This window comes from Orycteropus afer, unplaced genomic scaffold, assembly GCF_000298275.1.
Source record: "Orycteropus afer afer isolate SDZICR_OR568_19922 unplaced genomic scaffold, OryAfe1.0 scaffold00290, whole genome shotgun sequence".
Classification (NCBI taxonomy): Eukaryota; Metazoa; Chordata; class Mammalia; order Tubulidentata; family Orycteropodidae; genus Orycteropus; species Orycteropus afer.
The window spans coordinates 2,117,753-2,141,882 of record NW_006921877.1 but is presented as its reverse complement, the minus strand read 5'-3'; the positions used below and the strand labels follow the sequence as shown (position 1 = coordinate 2,141,882).

Sequence of the window (24,130 nt, the reverse complement as noted above, 5' to 3'; positions counted from 1 at the left end):
TGAATGTACTGTGGACTGCCAGAATAATTTGTCTTGGAAGAAGTATATCCAGAATGTTCATGAGAAATGAGGATGGTGAGACTTCCTTTTACATACTTTGGACGTATTATCAGGAGGATCCATTCTCTTAAGAAGGGCATCATGTTTGTTAGAGGGGTCAATGAAAAAAACTAAGACCCTCAACAAGATGGATTGATGCAGTGGCTATATCAATGGGCTCAAACATAGCAATGGTTGTGAGGATGGTACAGGCCCAGGAAGTGTTTTGTTCTGTTTACATAAGGTCACTATGAATCAGAACATACTCTATGGCATCTAGCAACAACAAGAACAATAATGTCTTCTTTTCTTCCTGCTTCAGGTATAGTGCTTTTGGGATTAGTCTCAGTTTTACTGGTGCAGATAATGAAGGAATTGACACCAAAATTCCACTATGTGAAGTCATCCCACCCTTATTCTTGGTACTTTGCAAGAGTATAGCAGCCCTAGACCTGCATGATAAAATTAGGAAAGGTAGCAAAATAGAACTTTTTAGAAAATGAGAAAGCACCAAACTTACTCTCTGCCTTGAAATTACTTACCTACTTTTCTCTCTATGCTTAATCTTACCCAGTGATTGCTTGCATACAGAAGAGGTTATTTTCTGGGTGTTACTGCCGAGGACTGGATTCTGGCTCTCGTTTCTGCCAGGTCCCTTCCAGATTCCTTCCTCTGGAGTAAAAGAGGAAGGAATAGGCCAAGTACAGACTAAGGAATACAGAACCAGTGTTTGTCTTCAACTAAAACCACATTGATTTCCTCGTTGAGAGTCATTGATTCTGTAGTTGAGTGTGTGCACAAGTACATGGATTGGGGGAACTGAGGGGTTTGGAAGGAGCCAAGTACCTTGGGATGCTAACTGGAATTTCATGAAGATCTAGGTAATTGAACATTAAACTTTGCTATGGGTTTATCATTGTTCTTGCATTAGAAATCACATTGGAATCTAGTGGCGACTGACTTGGTCTAACTTTAAGGAAAGATAGGAGAATCAGGATCAGCGCAAAACTGATTACTGTGAGGTGGAGGTCAAACATACCTCCACTCTTGAACTTTTTCACTATTTCTGACACCAGCCATCTTCCCCACAGCACTCTTATTTCTTTCTTGGGTTTGATAATTCATTGCAGTGGCTACATAGAACTCACAGACCATATTCAACACTTAGATTGTGGTCTAGGCAGAATTAGGAACCCAAGGCCAGAAAGACCATATATGAGAGAAACCTATTGTACTTCACCCATGTAACAATATATTTGTGTAGCACTTTACAGTCCATAAAGTGCTTTGGTTTTGCTTATGTTGTTTGATGTTTATATAAGCCTTCTAATAAAGAATCCTTTTATTTTTATAAAGAGAATAATTTGATTGATGTAACATACGGATTTAAACCCAAGCCTTCTGATTTTTAAATAGCTCAGAATTTTGACTCTCAGCCAAAAAGCTTGTTAAATGTAGGAGATTCAAGTATTTTTTTGTTGGTTGACATCTTAAGTTCTGTAGTAAATAGCAGTTTTGATCATAAATCTAAGTTGTCTTGGCTTCTTGTTCCTTGGAAATCTTAGTTTAAGGTTCCAGTCCAAACTTAGGACTCATTTTTTTTATCAAGCTAAAGTTCACCTGATTGAAGATGAAAAGGTATAGATTATTGGAGTCTGCTGGAGAGATGCAGTAGTGAGAACTGCTGTTTTTCTAATGTTTCGGGTCATAATGTGCAGTACATATTTCTGACAGCTAGATGACATTTCTCTTGCACCTTTTTTTGGAAAGAGAGGAATGAAAACCATCTGCTCCCTTGTTTGGGTACTCTGCCTCATTATGAAGAAGAAATTTTGCTGCTGTGCTTACTGGTACCATAAATATTTAGTCTGTGGTCTATCTACTACTAAGAGCAGTTGGCCTCTATCCTTCTGAGCTCAGCTGTATTCTGAAATTTAGACGGCCTTGATCATTTTTCTTAAACAGTCATAATTATTAGAGCTTTATCTGGTAATCCTAAATCCTGTATTCCTCTGTTACTGCCTCACTATTAATTCCCATGGATGGACTGGAACTGAAGTCTTTCTGCTCAGATATTAACTTGTATTATTGAAGATCTACCCTAGTTGGGCTCTTTTTAATTTTCCTTAATGTGGCTAATGTTCATTCCATCTGAATCCTTTAGTTCTAGGTTGAAGTGTTATCTCAGTAGTCTTTCTGGATAAAGACCAACTTTCTCCACTATGAGGGAAAGGAAACCCTGTCTCTCTTAGTATCACATGGATGGAGGGTCAGGCAAACCCTTTAGAGTTGATTTAATGTTCAGAGCAGATTTTCTGTAGATACGTTTTTTAGGCACTTTCTAAACTTCCTTGCTCTTAAAAGTCTTTCCTAAATTAAAGATCATAAATAATATTCATGAGATTTAACCACAGACTTATCTTTCATGTTTTCACTGAATAAATATTTAATAAATGAAGAGCTCTGGGGGCATAGCACCTCAGGCATTTGACTGCTAACCAGAAGGTCAGCAGTTCAAACCCACCAGCTACTCTGCAGAAGGAAAATGGGCGATCTACTTCCATAAAGATTGATTGCCTTGGAAACCCAATGGGGGTTGCTATGAGTTGGAATTGACTCCATGACAGTGAGTTTGGTTTTATTGGTTTGGAAATAAATTTTAAACCAAGAAATTCCTGTTGAGTTGACAGAGAAATCAAGGTAAGGAGTCAGTTTCTGCCTACATGGAATGCTTTTTCAGTATTTTAATATTGTATCTTATCCTTAGTCCCCTCATCTCCACAGACTCACTGTATCCTTCTCATGTCTTTTATCCAAATTAACACAGGAGTAAAACACCATAAACCCAATCAAGTGACTGCCATCAAGTAGATTCTGACTCCGAGTGATTCTATAGGGTAGAGTAGAACTGCCCCATAGGGTTTCTAAGGCTGTAAATCTTTATAGAAGCAGACTACCTCATCTTTCTCTGTGGAGTGGCTGGTGGGTTTAAACCTCCGACCTTTTGGTTATCAGCCCAATGCTTTAACCATAGCATGACCAGAACTTCTTAAAAAACCATAGATGGGCCCTAAAAGTTCTTACACTTTTAGCTATGAAAAAGAAAAAATTATTAATCAAGCCCCAGACTTTCCAGTGAGTCTCGGGTATGTCTTAAGCCCTTTCTCTTTCAGCCATGGTGTCAAATGAGAGAGACTTTGTGACTCTACTGGTAAGATGTATCAAGACACAGTTATATTTCCCAGAGAAAATATTAACACTTGAATAAGAAAAAGGGCTAAACAAGAATGGGATATGTATAAGGGCTCTGGGAATGTGGTGGCTGAAGAGGAAATCCCTATCCAAAAGAATCTGGGATCACTGAGCAAGAGGCAGGAGCTCCTTGTCATGTTTAGTTTGATTCAAACTCTTGATGCTTTCAGTGTGCTTGACAGAGATTGTGTGAGTAATGTGAACAAACTTGTAACTTTTTTTTTTTTTTTAAACAGCATCTGTAATCAAGAGACCCATGGCATCTGAGGTGAGTTTCATATTGATATAACGCTTACTAAGACTAATGCTGGAATTAAACCAAACCAAATTTACTGTCGTTGAGTCGGATCCAACTCATGGCGATCCCTCCTTGGGTTTCCGAGGTGGTATCACTATGGAAGTAGATTGTCCAGTCTTCCTTCTGAGAAGTGGCTAATGGGTTTGAACCACCAGCCTTCTGGTTAGCAGTCAAATGCCTTAGGCACTATGCTACCAGAGCTCCTAATTCTGGGATAGGATACTGTTTATGATATCGTTATTTTTCCCCTGCTTAGATTTTGGAAGCTAGGCAGGGCTCTTACATCTAGGCTAGAAATTATACAAAATCAAAAAAAGAACCAAACTCGATACCATCAAGTCGATTCCAACTCGTGGCAGCCCCATGTATTACAGAGGAAAACTGTTCCATAGGGTTTTCTTGGCTGTAATCTTTATGGAAGCAGATCACCAGGCCTTTCTTCTGAGTGGATTCAAGCTGCCTTAGATTAGTAGCCAATTGCAAATTGCTTATACCACGCACACCTGAAATCAAACAACTTTACCTTTATTGTAGTTTATTAATTAATATTATTAATATCTCAACATTTAGTGAGTATTATTTTAATGCACCAAAGACTGGTAAGTTCCCATTATGATGTTGTTGTGTGCCATCCAGTCAATTCTGACTCATAATGACCCTGTAGGACAGAGTAGAATTGCCCCATGGGATTTCCAAGGCTGTAGTCTTAATATGGATTTTACAGAAGACTGCCCCATCTTATTGCCACAGAGCATTTGGTGGGTTTGAACCACCGACATTTTGGTTGGCAGCTGAATGCTTAACTGTTGTACCACCAGGGCTCCTTTCTCTTTCAGAGATATTTAATCCTGAAAGCAATTTCTGTGAGGTAACTATTGTTATCACTCTTTTATAGATTAAAAAAGTGAGGCTTAGAGATTCTATAACTTGCCCAAAGTCACATAATTAATAGATGATGAAACTAGGATTCAAATCCATGAGTCTGACACCAACGCCAATTGTCATAACTATTTTGCTGTTCCTGCCTCCTAGTCCCACACCTACAGTGAATATAAAGAAGCAATTCTTTAAACTACACAGAAACTGTAATTTCCTATATGTCTCTTTTCTGTGTAGAATATATTAATTTTCTTTCTATGGAGTATTTCTTACCCCTCTTCTCATTTTTTGCTTCTCTCTTGGGCTTTGTAAAAGGCACCTCAGAATGCAGGCCATTTTGGCCTGGAATTTCTGTTTTTCCCCTGAACATCTTCCTGATCTGTCAGGGTATATTCTGAGGGGTATCTGATACTGAGGGCCTTACTAAGAAAAGTAGAACTTGAATATCAGGTCATAAGATTGTGACATCCCATTTCCATAGTCTTTTTGCCTTCTGGCTATTAACAATGAGTATCGACATGAAGAGTGCCTTCATGTCTGTTATTTGGGCATCTTGGCTTTTGGAATTAGTCTTCTAGGCTCTGCTCTACTAGTCTTCTTTATTTCAGGGCAGTTATGTGAGTGGAAGATAAAGTCATGTTATCTTGGCATCTCGTTGTGGCACTGTGGCTCAGAGGAGCAATCTTACTGCCTCAAGAAGATATACTATTAAAATAATAATTCTTGGCCTACAGAATTAATTTTAACAGTGGATGATAGATCATTTCTGCTAGTGAATTCAGTTTGAACAGGTGATGTTTGGGTTAGGTTAAAGAAGTTAGAGGGATAATATTTTCTTTTTAATTTTATTTTGATTTGGGTGAAGATTTACAGAGTACATTCACTTTTCATACAGCAGTTCACATACACTTTGTCTCATGTCATTGACCAAAATTTACAGTGCAACAGCTCCCCTCCCACTTCCTCCCCATAGTTGCCTCTCCCCAGTGACCATCCCTCCATACTCTTCTGCGCCCTGAGCTGTCTCCCTGTGCATAAGCCGCCCTTCCTTCTCCCATGATTGTTCTCTCCAGGGCGTGTGTCTACTTGAGGTAAGTGTTTAACTCACGTGCCTGTACTTTGTTTGGCTGGAAACCACAGGTGTGGGTTCAATTCCAGTCCTGAAGGGCAGCTAGGGGCCATAGTCCCAGTGGTTCCACCAGGCTCCATTGGACCAGCAAACCTGGTCCCCACCTTCTTTTTTTTTTTTTCCTCCAAATGATTTTGAGTTTTGTTCCACATTGTTCTCCCTCTCTATGCAGGATCTCCTACATCCCTTCCAAGTGGATGACAGTGGTAGCCGGGCACCATCTAGTTCTTCTGGTCTCATAGTTGTATAGGTTGCAGATTGGATGGTGTACCAGTCACTAGGACTAATTGTTTCCATTAATTTTGGTTTTCTTCTTTCTTCTTGACGAGGAGAGACCCATCGTTGCATCTAGATGGCAGCTTGCTAGCTTTTAAGATGCCAGTCACTACTCGCCCAAGTAGGAGGTGGAACAATGTTTTGTATAGTATGTTATGCCAATTGAGCTTGATGTCCCCTGCGACTATGGTTGGAGGGATAATATTTTCTTAAAAGAAGCTGATGAAAGAAGAAAGGGTCTGTGGAACTCTGTTTTTAACTTGTCTTGTATTTGTGTACTGAGATTTATCCTGATTTCTGGGGCTAATACTCCTTACTTTCTGATTCTGCTTTTCTTTAGTGATACTTATTTTTTATTTTCTACAGCATCTTTCTGAGAACAGAGTCAAATATGTGTCCCTTAGGGTTTTCTCTGTGCTATTTTAGTCAGTTAATGCACTGGAAAGTAGCACTATAGCTGTGTGCATGTGTGGGGTATGTCTATTCTCGGCCTGTATTGCATTGCATTGTCTGAATAGCAGACGTGGACTGACCCATATTCTTAGTCAGGGACCAAAAGGTTTGCCTGACCCAAGCCATGGTACTTTTCAGTCACATCATACACATATGAAAGCTGGACAGTGTATAAGGAAGACTGAAGAATTATTGCATTTAAATTATGATGTTGGCGAAGAATATTGAATATACCGTAGACTTCCCGAAGAGTTAACAAATCTGTCTTAGAGGAAGTAAGCCAGAATGCTTCTTGGAAGCAAAGGATGACAAGGCTTCATCTTACACACTTTGGACATGTTATCAGGAGGGACTAGTCCCTGGAGAAAGATATGATGCTTGGTAAAGTAGAGCATCAGCAAAAAAGAGGAAGACTCAATGAGATGAATTGACACTGGCTGCAACAATGAGCTCAAACATGGCAATGACTGTGAGGATGGTGCAGGACTAGGCAGTGTTTGTTCTTTTACATAGGATTGCTGTAAGTTAGAACCGACTCAGTGGCACCTTAACAACAACAATCTAGAAAAGGGTGTGTTGAGTGTTTTGATTTGATGTTATGCCATCAGGGCAGCTGGTTGATATATTACATGGGAATTGTATAATAATTTTGACTCTTCTTTTTCTAGGTGCCTTATGCATCTGGCATGCCCATTAAGAAAATAGGCCACCGAGGTGTTGATTCCTCAGGAGAGACAACATATAAAAAGGTGTGTCTGGATGGAATTCTCTCATCTTACTCTAGGAACTTAGCAGGGACAGCTCTGTCCCCTGATATTATTCCCCATATTCTATTCCATATTTTGATACTCTAATAAGCCTTTGCACAATAGCCATCATACAACTTGGACTTTAGAATTTACTTCTCAAAGGGTGAATTGTCCCCTGTTTGTATATGTGTGTTGAAGCGAGAATGTTCTTAATGGACAAATCTGGTGTTGGAAGCTATTTCATTGAGCTTAAGAGACTGGGTTTCCTCATTAGGTATAAAGGTATAACTGGGCCCTTGAAGCCATTTTGACTTTACCACAGAGAACTGTATCACTTGAAGTCTTTCTGTCTGTCTTCTGGTGCTTGAATACACATGAAATGGATGCACAGCAGGTTGAGTGTTTTTCTGCCGCCCCCCCCCCCCCTTTTAGAAGATTATAGCTGGTGGGTAGTGTTGAGGACCCCTGCTTTTTGAGCTATATCTATCAAACAGTAAAAAGGTAATGGTAATAGCCTAGAAGATAAAATTGAATTCATGGAGGTAAAGCAGGAAAGAAGCATCCTGGGTTGATCCCAATTCTTCCATTCTAGACAAATTTGGAGATGATTAGGCTTCCCTAGGGATAGTATTCAGTTTCTCACCTAGCATCTATACCTTGTCTGATACAGGGGCTAAAGATTTTTCAGAGTTCTGTTTCTGGCCTATGTAGTTTGTGTCCTTTCTCTGCCTAAATTGCATTGTCCAAATAGTAGAGGTGCAGTGAGTGACCCATATTCTCAGTCAGGGACCAAACCCTGGAATAGCCTCTGAAGTCCTTGTCAATTCGACAGACATTTATTGAGCACTTTTTATTTGCTGAGATGAAAAGATGAGTTTCTAGTCTAATTGGGAGACAGACACATAAATAATTAGTTATAGCTTTAATGCCCAATGAAGACTAAATGGAAATATAAGTAATACCTGGTAGGGGTTGGAGATAAGGAAATAAAATAATTTCCTACAGTGATTGAAATGTGTTTTATCTGTGCTGTTCAATATGGTAGTAACTAGCTAGCTACTAGAAATGTGACTAGTAAGACTCAAACCAAACTCCAAATTTACTGCCGTCAAGTTGATTCTGACTCAGTGCAACTCCTACTGGGTTTTCAAGGCTGTAAATCTTTACAGAAGCAGACTATCTCCACTTTCTTCCACGGAGCAGCTGGTGGCTTTGTAGCCAAATATATTAACCAGTACACCATCAGAATTCTTTAGAAAGACTGTAAAAGTGAATTTTTATTTGATGTGGTATCATGGGTTGTAAGAGTAGGACTCTTGTATTTGTGTTTTGATTTAGAATTACCATAGTATGATAATTCTAGATCTAAATATTTCTTTCTCAGAAATAATTAGCATCTTTCATACAGTTATGACTTCTTTTTACTACTCTATTGCCCTTGGGACACTAGGTTCTTATAGCCAGCTAGTCAATCAGAATATTGGTTAATTTTAGTTACGTTCTGTATCATAAAGAAGTGTTTGGAGGGCCTCACATACCCAGGGGCCAGGAAGTTTAGGAGTAAGACCTAAGATTGTTCCCTCAATACAGTACATCTTCCAAGTATAGCTGTAGAACTCCTTGTTTAGGCTGGCTGATAGTAGGGGCACACCTTGCCTAGCTGCTGCTGGCACATATTGTCCCATCTTCATTATTCTGTGTCTTCACTGCCCTTTAGAGCTTTGGTTAACTTCAGTTTAAAGCACTGTAAGGGAGAAACTGGATTGTCCCAGTTTAGTCTGAATTACTGGAAGGACCTTTGCTTTCAGGTGTTCCCTCTAACTCCTCCCTCCTGAGTTTTTGTTGTTGTGGTCAGAAACTTTTCTCTGATTTCTGTTTCTCAGACAACCTCATCAGCCTTGAAAGGTGCCATCCAGTTAGGCATTACTCACACCGTGGGGAGCCTGAGTACCAAACCAGAGCGGGATGTCCTCATGCAAGATTTCTATGTGGTGGAGAGTATCTTCTTCCCCAGGTACAGAAGTTAATGTCCTGGAAAATGTGGCTCTTCCTTATCAACACCAAGGCCATTTTAGAAGGCCATTTTAGGAGTTCAGGCCTGACTAATTTAGTAACCTGCCAATCCTTAACTTGATTTTAATTCAGCTAGGCAAATTGGGGTGATATAGGTGGGACTGGAGAGTTTGGAGAACAGATGCTGTCCCCTGGGTCCTTCCATGAGCCTCTGGCCTGTGGAGTGAGCCCACAGGCATCAGGTAGGAGGTAATAGAAATCCTTTATGCCCATGATTTAATTCTCACATTGTGCCTTTGTCTCACAATTAAGTAACTGACTGACCTAATCCCACTGGTTCTCCAAGGAGGGATGTATTGGCCTGCCTCTAGGTAACTCTGAATGTCTTCCCAGAGTGGACTTCTGGATGACATGGACTGGTAAGTATGGCTTCTTCTGTTTACTCCCACAGTGAAGGGAGCAACCTGACCCCTGCTCATCACTATAGTGACTTTCGTTTCAAGACATACGCACCTGTTGCCTTCCGCTACTTTCGGGAGTTATTTGGCATCCGGCCTGATGATTACTTGGTAAGCTTCTGGATTTTAGGACCCTGTGATGCCAGCATCAGAGGGATACTCCTGAAGAAAGACCCTGCCCCCCGATCCTCAGCCCACCCCACAAATCTTTCTCAAGTTTTTCTCTGAAACAGAATTGCATCTCTGGTGTTTTTGAACTTCTTACTGTCTTCTCTCTGGGCCCCAGTATTCCCTTTGCAGTGAGCCACTGATTGAACTCTGCAGCTCTGGGGCTAGTGGATCCCTTTTCTATGTGTCCAGTGATGACGAATTCATCATTAAGACGGTCCAGCATAAAGAAGCGGAGTTTCTGCAGAAACTGCTTCCAGGATACTACATGGTGAGGGGGAGAAAAGCCTGCCTGGCTGCCTATACTGCCTACTCTTGGACAAAGCTGGGGAGGCTGTCTTCAGTGGGACTAAACAATGTCGGTGCTTCTGTCTTGAGAACATAGTTTATTTTTATGCTTTTTGCACCATCTCTCTTGTCTTTCAGTGGCTGAAAGGTGTTTGTTTATCTGTCCTCATTTAAGTGTTATTTGACTTAGACTGTTCTACCCAAAGGAAAGATTCAGTGATCTTTTATTTTCTGTTGTTAGTCAGATCCTAGATAATGGAATAAGGTGGGTTATTTCCCTTTACAGTACTGAGTTCATACTCTCTCTGATTACTTTTTTTTTCCCCCTGTAATTTGGGTGAAAGTTTACAGAGAAAATTCATTTTCCATACAGCAATTCATATACATTTTGTTTCATGACATTAATTGCAATCCCCGTAATGTAATAGTTCTCTTCCCACTTTCTCACTGTAGTTACCTTTTCCCTGTGCCCTTCTTTCCTATGCATTCCTGGGCCCTGAGCTGTCTTTCTGTGCAAATACTGCCCTTCTGATCTCCGTGGTTGATTGTTCTAAGGAGTGTACCTACCTGGTGTGAATGTTCATCTATGTGCCTGTCTGTTGTTTGGCTGGAAACCATGGGAGTGAGTTCAGTTCCAGGCCTGAAGGATGACTAGGGGCCATAGTTGAAGGGGTTTCGCTAATCTCTATCAGATCAGTAAGCCTGGGGTCTTTTTTGTGATTTTGAGTTTTGTTACATGTTTTTCTCCCACTCTATCCAGGATCTCTAGCACTGATCCATTTCCAAGTGGTTGACCGTAGTAGCCGGGCACCATGTAGTTCTTCTGGTCTCATGGTCATGTAGGCTGAGGTTCACATGCTATGCTAGTCCCTTGGACTAATTGTTTCCATGTGTCTTTAGTCTTATTCATTCTTCTTTGCTTCAGATGAGGAGCTAACAATTGTATCTAGATAGCTGCTTGTAAGCTTTTAAGATTCCAGTCGCTATTCACCGGAGTAGGATGTAGAACAATGTTTTTGTGTAGTATGTTATGCCAATTGAACTTGATGTCACTCTGATAACTCTTGGAGGTTCTAGAAGAGAATATACTGTAGCCAGGGTTAAGGGTAAGACTTTTTCAACCATGTTGAAGGAGTAGATCCATCATACATTCAGTATCCAGACTGATTACAGTGTTAGGGGGACGGTGGCTCAGCTTGGTGATTCCATCATTGAGATAGATACGTTGGGAAGTTTTAAACAAACATGGTGTGGGCTTATTTCAGGCAGACAGATTGTGCTTGAATCCCATGTAGGAGACAAAGAGGGTAGATGGCAACTTTTGCTCTTGAGTTTCAATGAAATCAGGTTATTTGCTCTCCTTTTTATTTTTGTGCCCTCAGAACCTCAACCAAAACCCTCGCACTTTGCTACCTAAATTCTATGGACTGTACTGTGTACAGGCAGGTGGCAAGAACATTAGAATTGTGGTGATGAACAATCTTTTACCACGATCAGTCAAGATGCATGTCAAATATGATCTTAAGGGATCAACCTATAAACGACGGGCTTCCCAAAAAGAGCGAGAGAAGCCTCTCCCCACCCTTAAAGACCTGGACTTCTTGCAAGACATCCCTGATGGTCTTTTTTTGGATGCTGACATGTACAACGCTCTGTGTAAGACCCTGCAGCGTGACTGTTTGGTGAGTTTGTCATATTTCCCTTTGTCACACACTAAAAATCTCAAATCACTAAAATAGCCTGGTTGTTCTTAGATATTAAGCCTGTGGGAATGGGACTCTGTTTCTTAGCCCACATGATCCATTCTTTATTTAAAATAACTTTTACATCAGCTCATTTCCACGCCTTTACCTTTTTACTTTCTCCCTGTTTTTCATGCCCACCTGGCTTTATTTTCTTCCTTGTCTAGCCTGGATCTCATTCTGCTTACTTTCGTGTTAGCACCATCACTTCTCAGATCTCAGTCCTGACTGCCTTCTCCCAACTTCTATTTTAGAAGTGGAATGCTTTAGATTTGTATGATATCTAGCTCCACCTGGGTCCTCTGTATTGCTCATTAATCCATTTTCTATTCCTCTCAACATTGATTTCAGATGTTTGGCACTGTCTTCAAATCCTTTTCCAACTCATCCTTCCCCGCATTTCTCAGAAAACTGCTTCAACTTTCTGTATTGTCCCATCCCTTTGTCCTGATCCCATTACCAATTATTAATGTATCTATACTTAAAACCATCCTTAACCTCTTTTCTTCCCAACTTGGGGGGTATCTGTGCTCTGGATCCATTTCCTCCTGTTCCTGTATCACTTGCTTTCTTTCCTTCTTCTAGTTTCAGCTTTTCTTGGCTCTTTTTCTACAAACAAGCTTATCTATTCAATCTTAAGGTTAAGAGAGGACTTTTTTTGATAGCTTCATCTACTGATGGCTCCATTTATCCTTTTCCTTTCTCATCTCTTATTCTTGTTTTTGTTCTTACCACTTCAGTAAAAGCTGTTACACCTAATGACCTGTAACTTTCTGTAATGTTTGACAGTTGGCTACTTGTCTTCTTAATGCTTTTATGACACCTTTCCCTACTGATTTTTCTACATCTCTGATTATTCTTTCTCAAGCTGCTTTTGCATAATGATTTTTCTCATTCCTTAATGTTGTCCATCATTGCCCTTCTTTCTTCACTCTACATCCGCTTCTAAGATAATGCCTGTTTTAGTTGAGTCCTTTGATTACAAGGACTAGAGACTTACTTAGCAATGAGGCAGAGAGTTTTTATAACTTACAACCAAGAATCAACTCTATGCCCTTTCATCTCTCACTCCACCCTCTTACCAAAACACTCTTGGTTGAGCTGTACCACCAAAGTCAGCCATTGGAACTGATGGGAATGTATGCTTTCCCACCTTGTTATGGAGTGGGGAGAGGGTTGAAAACTTCAGGATACACTTGAGACTCTTTATTGTGACATACCAGATCTGTGATTATATTACCCCTGCTAACTTCTGTAATCTACCATATCTACTCCTTGCATTTTAGGTTCCACCAATACCAGATTATACCTCCCTGCACGTAACATGTTGTTTAATGCCCCCAGGCCTTGGCAATGTTCTTTGCTTCTTTTTTTTTACTTCATAAACCTATCATAAACCTATTTATGCATCACTTCTGATCTCTTCTGTTGTATTCCTCTATCGGTAATTACTTCCATTTTTTCCATATATTAGACTGTATTGCATTTTACATTTATTTCCTTCCTAAATTATATTATTCTTGAGGATAGAAACTCTCTCTTAAATATCTTTGAGTCCCCATAACCAGGTAAAGTGCTTATACATGATAGGAATTTAGTAAATGTTGAACTGAATTGAAGCTGGTAATAAAAGATCCTGTAACAGATCTATTCTGGCATGAAGTATCATTTTATGAGATCCTCCTTGTGGATTCTCTACAGCACAAATACATATTCCTTATTCTCTTGAGAATATAATCTTTTTGTGAAGAGATACATAGAAAGAGCAAATAAAGCAGGACTTGTAGGCTAAGCAGGGGGACTTAGAAAAATAGTCTGTGTTTACTGATATGACAGAATGCTATGGGGATGTAAGTAGTGACTAGGGGAGGTTAACAGGCTCCTCTCCAAGAAATAGGAGGACCAAATATGATCCTGTAGTTAGCACTGGAGGCTCGCTATTGAGAATAATTTTATCATGAAAGCTGTGAGATCTTAAACAAAATACCCTCATATCTCCCAAGTCTCAAAACATGTTTTTTTCCTTCCATTAGGTGCTACAGAGCTTTAAGATAATGGACTATAGCCTTTTGGTGTCAGTCCACAACTTAGATCATGCACAAAGAGAACCCTTAGGAAATGAAGCACAGTACTCAGTGGACACTCGCAGACCAGCCCCTCAAAAGGCTCTGTATTCCACAGCTATGGAATCCATCCAGGGCGAGGCTCGACGGGGTGGCACAGTGGAAACAGATGATCAGTAAGTGGGCTCAGGGGCACCATAAAGGAAAGCATAGGTTCACAGCATTTTTTTAAGGGGCCCAGCATCTGGTTAGAAGAAGTAGCCCTGGCTCAGCAGGTAAGTCAACAATGTTAATGTTTCCAGACCTAGAATGAGCTTTCTTAACAACATAAAAGCAAAGGAAAGTGTTTGAAATTCAAGGTTTATAGTACACCTGAGGAAAGCTATCCAAAATTAAAAGATTTTAAAAAACATACTCAGAGTCATTTACTCATGTCTGTAAATTGCATTAGAACTTTATCAAAAACAATTTATTATAGATTTCTTGATGGAAAGGCCATCATGGATCTATCAAGAAAGTATAGTTGCTGAAGTACCACAAGTATCTTTTAGGTGTTTTCATTTTTAAGAAGAATCTCTTAGTAGGTATAAATTAAGATATGAAAGTACTGAGTTAATTGAGAGAGTATTCTCAAAATTATCGTACAGGAGTGATTTTGGATTCCGTTTGGTAGAGTTAGGGTGGAAGAGGCAGGTAGATGAAATTTGGAGAGAAAGAGATTATAGTATGTACTCCGGAGAGGTTCTGGGGTTGGGAGGGGATCCTACTCTTTCCCAGTTTTTGGAAAATGGTAGTAATAGCTATGTTTGTTTATTTCTTCGATGTCCTGATCTGACTCAAGGTTAGAAGAAGCCTCTACCTGCTAGCCAAAATGTTTTCTTACCATTTCCTTCTTGTTTTCCCCAGTATGGGTGGCATCCCTGCCCGGAATAGTAAAGGGGAAAGGTTGCTGCTTTATATTGGCATCATTGACATTCTGCAGTCTTACAGGTAAGGAGCATGTGAATCTTAGACTGGGGACAGGAAGGATGCAGATAGCCCCCCACATGTCTCTTTTAATAGATTGGTTTGTTGCCAAGTTCTTCCTAAAGCAAGAACATGAGTTGTTGCTTACCTCATGGAATTTGAAATGGTAATTTCCTTGATTTGCCTCTCTCTAGGGCTTCCTCACCCTACCACCTCCCACACATGTCATATACCTTCTGAAAAAGCACCAGGGTAGAATGCACCATCTGTCTAACTATTCTGTGACAAACCTGTGAGATGAGTCATACTTCATATTGAGACATAGCTGGAAACACATTCCTCTTTTCCAGAGAGGAAAAACAAGAAGGTTACTATGTTTTGTAAAAAAAAAAAAAAAAAAAATTGCCCTGTGTAACTAAGAGGAAGTGAAATGATGATGAGGGAGAAGCTGAAAATGTTAGACGCCAGTTCAGCTTCTGTAAGGTTTCCGGTTCTGATGAGAACTGGGTAATACTTGTTGATTTACTAATCCAGAGCATTATCATCTGCTCTTCAGGCTTGCCTGTCAATCCCTTTGGATCTCCCTTTATAATAAATATTCTTGCCTCTGATTTCCCAGTGCATGGATCTTAATTGACTTATGTAGAAACAACATTGATCTCCATGATGAACAAACACTATCATGCATATTTTTGGAAAGCCAGCATATCGTAGTGGGAGTACTTTCTCAGCTTCTTTCAAGTTTTTCTATTACCGTTACTCCTTTAATTCCCTAAAATAGAAAAACATTAAATTATTCATTAAAAAAACTATGTGAATGCTTAATACAATTTTTTCTTGGCAGGTTTATTAAGAAGTTGGAGCACTCTTGGAAAGCTCTGGTACATGATGGGGTAAGTACCAGTCAGCTGGAGACTCTCTTCCCCACTTCTGCCTCCCTCCCTTCTGATTTGCTCTCTGTTTTCCATTTATTCTTTATTTTGTTTGTGGGAAAATGATCCTTGGTCTAGACTAGAGGCCCCCTTGCTGGTCTTCCCTTCTTTAACTCTACAGCCATCCCTTCTGTTCTGCAGGACACGGTATCAGTGCATCGCCCAGGCTTCTATGCCGAACGGTTCCAGCGCTTCATGTGCAGCACAGTGTTTAAGAAGATCCCCTGTAAGTGGCTTCTACCAGATGACTCCCCAATGGCTCCCTTACCCCAAGAGATGGGGGGCAGGACACCTCTGTCAGAGAGCTGCCAAGGCCAAAGGCCTCTCCTCCACCCACATCCTGTGAGAACTGCTGTCCATCCTTGTATCAGTCACTCTGTCTGTCCCAGTCATTTCCAAGTTGCTGCTTTCCCCTTGGCTCTCCCTACATATGTCATTAAGGTGAGAGGGATTTCTGGGGAACTGATGGGATTGCGAAAAATATATAGTTGTGGGTGTAGGATCCATGCCACAGGCTGAGGTAGGCAGAACTAGACTTATATGGACAGAGATGAGCAAGGATGTTACCAGTGTTCTATTGTCCATCCATATCCCCAGTGCCAAGGCATTCTTAGACTAGGATCAAGTGATTAGAGAGGCATTCACTGATTTCTGCTTAGTCTCTTCTCTCAACTTTCTAGAGTTGGACGTCCCACTGTTCTTCTGTTCAAAGCTTCCATGCGGCTGCTACTGACACATTCCAACTCCTCCTTCCCACCTCCTCCTCGTAGATATCAGTTGTCCCTCAGTAAGGCAAGAATGACCTAGGCATACCAGACAAGCTCAAGAAACATGGAGAAATTCAAAGTCTTTTCAAAGTGGTATATAAACAAATGTAAATAATCATAGTGCTGTGTGCATAAGTACTAAGAGGGTGTAGAATGAAAGGGTTATCTTTGTCAGGTTTTACTGGAGGATACTGTTAAAGAAGGGAACTATGGAATAAAGAACATTTTGTCAGGTTGATGCCAATCCATCAAGGTTACAGGTATGAGTTGGGAGATGTTGTATATGTGGCACCTTTCCTCTAGGTTCCCTCTTTCTTTCCAAAGTGAAATGAATTGAGGCTCCCGCCTCTGGAGAGTAATTCATAAAGCCCGTCTCTGTTAGCATTAACCCTTCTTTCCACTTTGCAGAACAACAGCTTTGGGTGTGTGTTGGGGAAACTGGCAATTTATATCTGTGTCTTGGTGATGGTTTCTGAGATGGGTGCTAAGTAGGCTCTTTCTTTCCCTTTTGAAGTGAAGCCTTCTCCTTCCAAAAAGTTTCGGTCTGGCGCATCTTTCTCTCGGCGAGCGGGCCCCAGCGGCAACTCCTACTGCCAGCCAACAGTGTCTGGGGAACACAAGGCACAAGTGACAACAAAGGCGGAAGTGGAGCCAGGTCAGCACCAGGGCTGGGGTCCTCATGTAATCAGCACCCCTCCCTTCTGAGTCCTTACTTTAACTGGCTAGGACCTTTGCTCCCCCTTCCTGTCCAGGAAAAGCCAGGTTGCTACATATGTTTCCCTATATTCTCTCTACTCCATTTCTTTCTCTTGTATTTATTGATTTTATTCCCTTCTTTGTTTTTCAGGTGTCCACCTCGGTCGCCCTGATGTTTTACCCCAGACTCCACCTCTGGAGGAAATCAACGAAGACTCACTTATTTCTGACCCCATCTTCACACCTGTAGTTGGAGAGGGTTTGCAAACGATAACTCCAAGGTTGGTTCCTTGGCCTCTTTCTTCATATAATCTCCCTCTTCAGGTCCCTGTGGGCATATTCTCCAGAAAGTCTCCGCCATAATTCTTTTTTTTTCTGGGGATCGTTATTTGTCTTTTGCTCTTCACTAGATTTGTACAGGTTCAACATCTTCTCATTTTTAACTAGTTAGAAGTGTGTCAACATCTCTACATCTTTAGGGAATGAAGGAAGCCTTTGTATGAGGTATTTTTTGGGGTATTCAATCAAAATGGCCCAACTAACACTTCATTTTCTGGTAAATTGAATGCCAATTAAGAGCCTAGAATTTAAGTCCAAAGATTCCTGGGCAGTAAAGACAACAAATAATCAATATTCTGAAAGAGACTGGTGTAAAGATTGTGACTTAATTTTGTTACCTTGGTGCGTAAGGAGTCCTGGTGGCACAGTGGTTAGGCAACTGCTAACCAAAAGGTCAGTGGTTCAAACCCACCATCCTGTTCTGTGGGAGAAATATGTGGTAGTCTGCTTCTGTAAAGATTTACAGCCTTGGAAACCTTGTGGGGCAGTCCTGCTCTGTCCTATAGGGTCGTAAGAGTCAGAATTGACTGGATGGCTATGAGTTATCTGTTGCATGAAATAAATTACCCCAACATTTAGTGGCTTAAAATAACAAATAAATGTCATAGTTTCTGTTGGTCATTAATCCAGGCACAGCTTAGCTGGGTCTTCTGTCTCAAGGTCTCATGAAGTTTCAGTCAAGCTGTTGGTTAAGGCTGTTGGGTCTTATCTAAACTCAACTGAGAGAGTTTGCTTCTAATCTCATTTATGTGGTTATTGGCAGGATTTAGTTTCTTGTGAGTTACTGGACTGAGGGCTTAGTTCCTTGCTAGCTGTTATTAGAGGCCTTCCTTAGTTCTTTGCCAAATGACCTCTCCCTTGGGCAACTAGGAACAAAACAACTAGCTTCCTTCCGACCAAGTGAAGAAGAGGACATGTGCCTAGGCAGAAGCTACAGTCTTTTTGTAACCTCATCTCAAAATTGACAATCCATCTCCTGTGCTGCATTCTCTTCACTAAATCTAGCCCACACTTAAGAGGAAGAGATTGCATAATAGTGTGAATACCATGAGGTAAAAAGCATTGGGGAAGCTAGCATAGTCTGCCCTCTGGTTCCCAATGATTCACATCACTCCCATATGCAAAACACTCCTTCCCAAGGCCTTCAAAAGTCTTATCCTATTACATCATCAGCTCAGAGTTCAGAATTTTGTCGTCTAAATCAGGTCAAAGTGTGGAGTTGTTCATTGCGTATTATAGTACCTCTCCATCTGTGGGCCTCTGAAACTAAAGAGACTTACTCAGCATACAGTGATGGGCTAAGCATATGCATTCCTGTTCAAAAAGGGGAAAAAGAGAGGCACAGATGAATCACTGATCCATAGCTATTTGAAATCCAGGAAATGTTACAAGTTCATTGATAAATCTCAAAGCATGGGATTAATTCTCCATGATTTCTGACTCTGCCCTCTGAGCTCTTGGTTTTGCTTTCTGAGACTTCCTTTTTCATAAATGCTGGAATGTGTTTGCAGCTAAGTAGCTTTCTCATCTTACTTCCTGCCAGTAGAATTTTGGGTGTCCAATGATCTCTTTTCGTTATGTGCTATTTCTATTTCAAGGAGCCTAGGTGACTCAAGTGATCTGTGATCAGCTGCTAACTTAAAAGTTGGTGATTTGAACTGACTTGGTGACACTGCAGAAGAAAGGGCTGGAAAACTGCTTTTGTAAATATTATAGCCAAGAAAAACATACAAAGCAATTCTATTCTGTAACATATGGGGGTGCCATGAGTCAGAATCAACTCAGTGACAGTGGGTCTGTTTTTTTCCCCTATTTTAGTCCAAAGCTGGCAGTGTTTCTTCTGTTACACTTCTCTCTCTCTTTTTTAAATATATTTTATTGAAATATAACTTATGTACAGTGAAATACACAAAACTAAAGTGAAATGGGTCAATGCATTTTTTTGTTTGTTTTTTTTGCAGTGTTCACTCCCCGTCCTACCCTTGGTAACCAACAAAGAAAGTTTCCTTCCATATATAAACCTTTCCTTGACTTTTTACAATAATGAACTAATACTGTATTTGTCATTCTGTGATTGAGTTATTTTACTCAGCATAATGTCCTCCAAGTTCATCCATGTTATGCAGTGTTTTGCAGATTCTACATTATTCTTTAATGTTGTTGCATAGTATTCCATGCATTAGACTTCTTTTAAAAATGTTTTAGATCTCCTATGTGTCTCATTGGAGTTCACTCCATTAGGCAAAAGTCATACCCACAAATCTTTTCTTGGTAAGCCCAAAGCTTTTAAGGCTCTATTCAGTTGAGAAAAGGAGCTCTAAGGCATTTGACTGCTAACCAGAAGGTTGGCGGTTCAAACCCATCAGACGCTCTGTAGAAGTGAGACTAGGCAATCTACTTCCATAAAGGTTTACTGCCTTGGAAGCCCAAAGGGGGTCACTATGAGTCTGAATCCACTCAATGGCAGTGAGTTTTTTTGTGTGTGTCAGTTGAGAGGATCTGTGAGGCCCTTTCTCTCTTTGAATGGCCTTTTATATGACTGAATAATACTCTAAACCAAAAACCAAACCAAACTCACTGATATCAAGTCAGTTCCAACTCATAATGACCCCTCCTTGGGTTTCTAAAGTGATATCTCTAAGGAAGTAGATAACCCAGTTTTTTTCCCCAAGGAGTGTCTGGTGGATTTGAACCTGCCAGCCTTCTGTTTAGAAGTCAGATGACTTAGGCACTATGCCACCAGATCTCCTGAATAATACTTTGAGGTACCACTTGATTTTTCTGAGGTCTTAATAAAATATTTTGTAGTCAAACCCTAAAATTCATGTTTAGATCATATTTTCCTGGCATGTCCTTGATTCCATCTTTGTTAGAAAGGCACTTCTTACTTTTAGAATCATTTGCCATTCTGGAGTTGCTGAGAATTGTTAAACATCAGTTCCTGTTTTCTTTTTGTTTAACAGTCTTTCCTTCAATTAATTTCTCTCCTCTCACATTTTGCTATAAGCAACCAGAAAAAAACAGGTGGCACTTTCAACACTTTGCTCAGAAATCTTAGCTAAATCACCCAGTTTATTAGCACATATTCATGATAACTACAGATAACCTTGTTGTAAAACTGGTGACACTGTATTACAAGGATCTCCTTTTCTCCAGTTTCCAATAAGATTTTTCTCAGTTTCCTTCAAACCCTCACAAATAACCCCCTAAAAGTCCAAAATCCTACAGTATGTTCAGGGCACTTTAAGCCTTTACTTAAATTCCTCTCTGAGCCCACTTCTCTCTAATAAAGCCACCCCTATATTATAGATTTTTGTTACTATAGTACTTCACTTGTAGTTACTAAAATTTATATTATCCATGGTTGCATAACAACTTAGGCTAAAGCTTAGCAGCTGAACACAACAAATATTTTTTATCTCTCAATTTCTGTGCACCGAGAATCTAGGTGTGCCTGAGGGAATGAGTCACTGGGCCCACAGGCTCAAGACCATGGTCATGGGGGACGGACATCAAGCTCAATTGGCATAACATACTACACCAAAACATTCAGTTGGCATAACATACTACACCAAAACATTGTTCTACATCTTGCTTTGGTGAATAATGACTGGTGTCTTAAAAGCTTGCTAGAGGCCATCTAAGATGCAACAATTGGTTGCTCCTCATCTAGAGCAAAGAAGATTGAAGAAAACCAAGGACATATGGAAACAGGTAGTTCAAGGGACTACTGGATCATGCAAACCTCAGCCTACATGATCCTGAGATTAGAACTAGATGGTACCCAGCTACCATTGTCACCCACTCAGAAAGGGGTCAAAACAGGAGATCCTGGATTGAGTGGGAGAATAATGTGAAACCGAACTCAAAATATAAAAAAGACCAGGCTTATTGGTCTGATAGAGCCTGGTAAAACCCTCAAGATTATGGCCCCTAGACACCCTTTGGGCTAGAATTGAACTCACTTCCATGGCTTCCAGCCAAACAGTAGACTGGAATATAAGGTGAACGTTTACACCAGGTAGGTACACTCCTTAAAACAGTCAACCACGGGAAATCAGAAGGGCAGCATTTGTGTAGGGAGATAGCTCAGGGGGCAGGAATGAAGGACACAGGGAAAAGGTAACCATAGGGAAGAAGCGAGAAGACAGCTGTTACATTGTGGGGATTGCAGTCAATGTCATGAAACAAAATGTATATGAACTGTTGTATGGAAAATGAATGTGCTCTGTAAACTTTCACCCACATCACAATTAAAAAAAAAATTAGATATGGTTTAGTTGGGTGCCTTTGGCTCAGGGTCTCTTAAGAGGTTACAGTCAAGCTGTTGCCTAGGGCAGTGATCTAACCTGAAGGCTCTTTTGGAGGACTGTCTACTTTCAAGGTCACTTACATGGTTGTTGGCAGGATTCAGTTCCTTGTAGGCTCCTGGCTTATGGTACTCCCTCAGTTCTGTGTCACATGGCCCTCTCCATAAGAAAGCTTACAGCATGGCAGCTCATTTCCTTCAGTAAGTAAGCAAGAAAGTGAGGCAGCATGAGCCCAGGTGGAAGCTAGTTTATTACCTGATGTCAGAATTGACATTCCAGCCCACCCTGAAGAGGAGGGAATTACACATGGGCATGAATATCAGGAAAGAGCCCTGGTAGTGCAGTGGTTAAGTGCTTAGCTGATAACTGAAAGGTCAGCGGTTTGAACCCACCAGCTGTTCTGTGGGAGAATGATGAGGCAGTCAGCTTCCATAAAGATCACAGCCTTGGAAACCCTATGGGACAGTTCTACTCTGTCCTATAAGGTTACTATGAGTCAGAATTGAGTCAGCAGTAATGCATGTGGTTTGGTTTTGGTATGAATGTCAAGAGGTAGGGATTATTGGTAGCCACCTTAGAGGCTGCCTACCATACAGATCGAAGATAAAGAAGAAGGCTACTAGAAAATACTTTATAGTACTCAAGAAACTTAGTTAAAATTACATGCATCAGAATCTAGTAGTTCCTTAACTTTATCTTTGAGTCTCAGATTGATTCTGAGATGATATATGGAGGAATAGTATGAGAATTGACTTGAGAGGAAAGGCATCTTTCTTTTTGATATTCTAATTCTTCTCTCTGGTTCCATTTCTTTTTTTTTTTTTTTTTCCTTCCTATTAGTTTATCCCACCTGGAAAAGCTTGAAATTACAGAAACAGAGTTTTCCCATGTGAGTATCTGGGACATGGGGGAGATAATTGCTTTGACAAGTGCAAAGAGGATCACTGGTGGAATGGAGAAAGGAATTGGCAAAGTTAGAGAGACTGGGTGCCTCCTAAATTGCCTATTTTTATTTTGTATTTTTTGTACCTTGATACTTGTAAGCTAAGGCTGAAATGGAAGAAAACATTTAACTATGCCAGCCATATTGAAATTACATTGAATTCCATTCTCTCCTCCTCATCTCATATCCCCACATCCTTAAAATTGTACCTTTTCTCTTTTCAGTGAGCATAAAACCTCAGAAGACCTGGAAAAAGATTCTACCATCTCTGTGATCCCAAGGTGTCAGCCTTTGCCCCAGCAATGCTGAGTTTCCTTTTTGGTCATCGTAAAAGGAGTGTAATGGAAGCTAGGGGAGCTCTCTGTCTCCTTCCTGAAGAACTTCCTCTCCTTCCCCTTTCTTGTGAATAGGCATTCATGCCTTGGACAATTGAGGACAGCAGCTTCCCTTCCATGCCAGAGTTGGGTGGCATGAATTTCCAACTGGCTAACCTTGGCTTCCACAATTGAGTTTTTCAAACTACCCCCTTCTTCATACTGGAAGTGGGGTTGCTGGACTTGGGTTTCTTCCCCTTCATCTACCTTTCACCAGGAGCTGGACTCTTTATCCTCAGGACATACTGGCTGGCACATTATCCCTGTCTTAGCTCTTTTCTCTCTGCCCTTCATAAAGATCCCCATAACCTTCATAAAGGATAAAGGTTTTTGGTGGTGTAAGGGTGATTAGCCACCTCTAAACCTTTTTTTTTTCCCCTTAAAAAAAAAAAAAGGAAAAAAAAATCCAGTGCATAGCACACAGTTCCAAGCCAGTCAGTTTCGAAACTCCAAAAGTATTGGAGAAATGCTTGTTCATAGGGTTTCCTCAGAAGAGTCCTGGTGTTTGTGAAGCAGAAGTGTGGTGCTTGCTCTGCCGGGAGCAGCTCCTCTTTAACTCCTCCTCTCCTGATGAATTTCTTATGGCTGAAGGAATGGAGAGAGTGGGACATGGGGTAATTTTTACCCCTTTTGTTAAAACACTTGGGGTAGGAAATAAAGCCCTTTCTAGGCAGGACCCTCCTCACTGCCAGGGCTTGATGATTATTACTGTTTTGCAATTTGAAATGTATTCTGCTTGTTTTTCTAAATATTAAAGTTTTACCAGATAAAATTTAGAGCCTTCTCCAAAGGAGATTTCCTCTTTGCTCTTCCCATCTTTTCCAACAATGTTGTGCTGTTCATGAAGCTGAGCGAGAGAAAGGGACACCTGTGTCTATTTAGCAGGCAGTCCATATTTTATGAAGCTAAAGAGTATTTTCTTAAAAGTTACGGGGAGTCAGCAGATTCTTTCCCTGGTGAGGTCATTGCTGTGCCACATGCCTTGTCCCCTCTCTT

At 40.6% G+C, this 24,130-nt stretch overlaps 1 protein-coding gene across 1 annotated transcript in view; it reads left to right on the top strand.

Annotated features, from left to right (window-relative positions):
- The first annotated feature begins 3,547 nt into the window (after nucleotides 1-3,547).
- PIP5K1A (phosphatidylinositol-4-phosphate 5-kinase type 1 alpha) overlaps nucleotides 3,548-24,130 on the top strand; it is a 46,148-nt gene continuing 25,565 nt past the window's right edge. Inside the window, exons 1-12 of the mRNA XM_042782316.1 lie at nucleotides 3,548-3,559; nucleotides 6,995-7,065; nucleotides 8,964-9,089; nucleotides 9,540-9,657; nucleotides 9,833-9,985; nucleotides 11,385-11,684; nucleotides 13,778-13,983; nucleotides 14,714-14,797; nucleotides 15,618-15,666; nucleotides 15,847-15,931; nucleotides 16,987-17,127; nucleotides 17,320-17,449. Of these exons, the coding sequence (XP_042638250.1) occupies nucleotides 3,548-3,559; nucleotides 6,995-7,065; nucleotides 8,964-9,089; nucleotides 9,540-9,657; nucleotides 9,833-9,985; nucleotides 11,385-11,684; nucleotides 13,778-13,983; nucleotides 14,714-14,797; nucleotides 15,618-15,666; nucleotides 15,847-15,931; nucleotides 16,987-17,127; nucleotides 17,320-17,449 (1,475 nt within the window). The remainder of the gene's footprint in view (nucleotides 3,560-6,994; nucleotides 7,066-8,963; nucleotides 9,090-9,539; nucleotides 9,658-9,832; nucleotides 9,986-11,384; nucleotides 11,685-13,777; nucleotides 13,984-14,713; nucleotides 14,798-15,617; nucleotides 15,667-15,846; nucleotides 15,932-16,986; nucleotides 17,128-17,319; nucleotides 17,450-24,130) is intronic.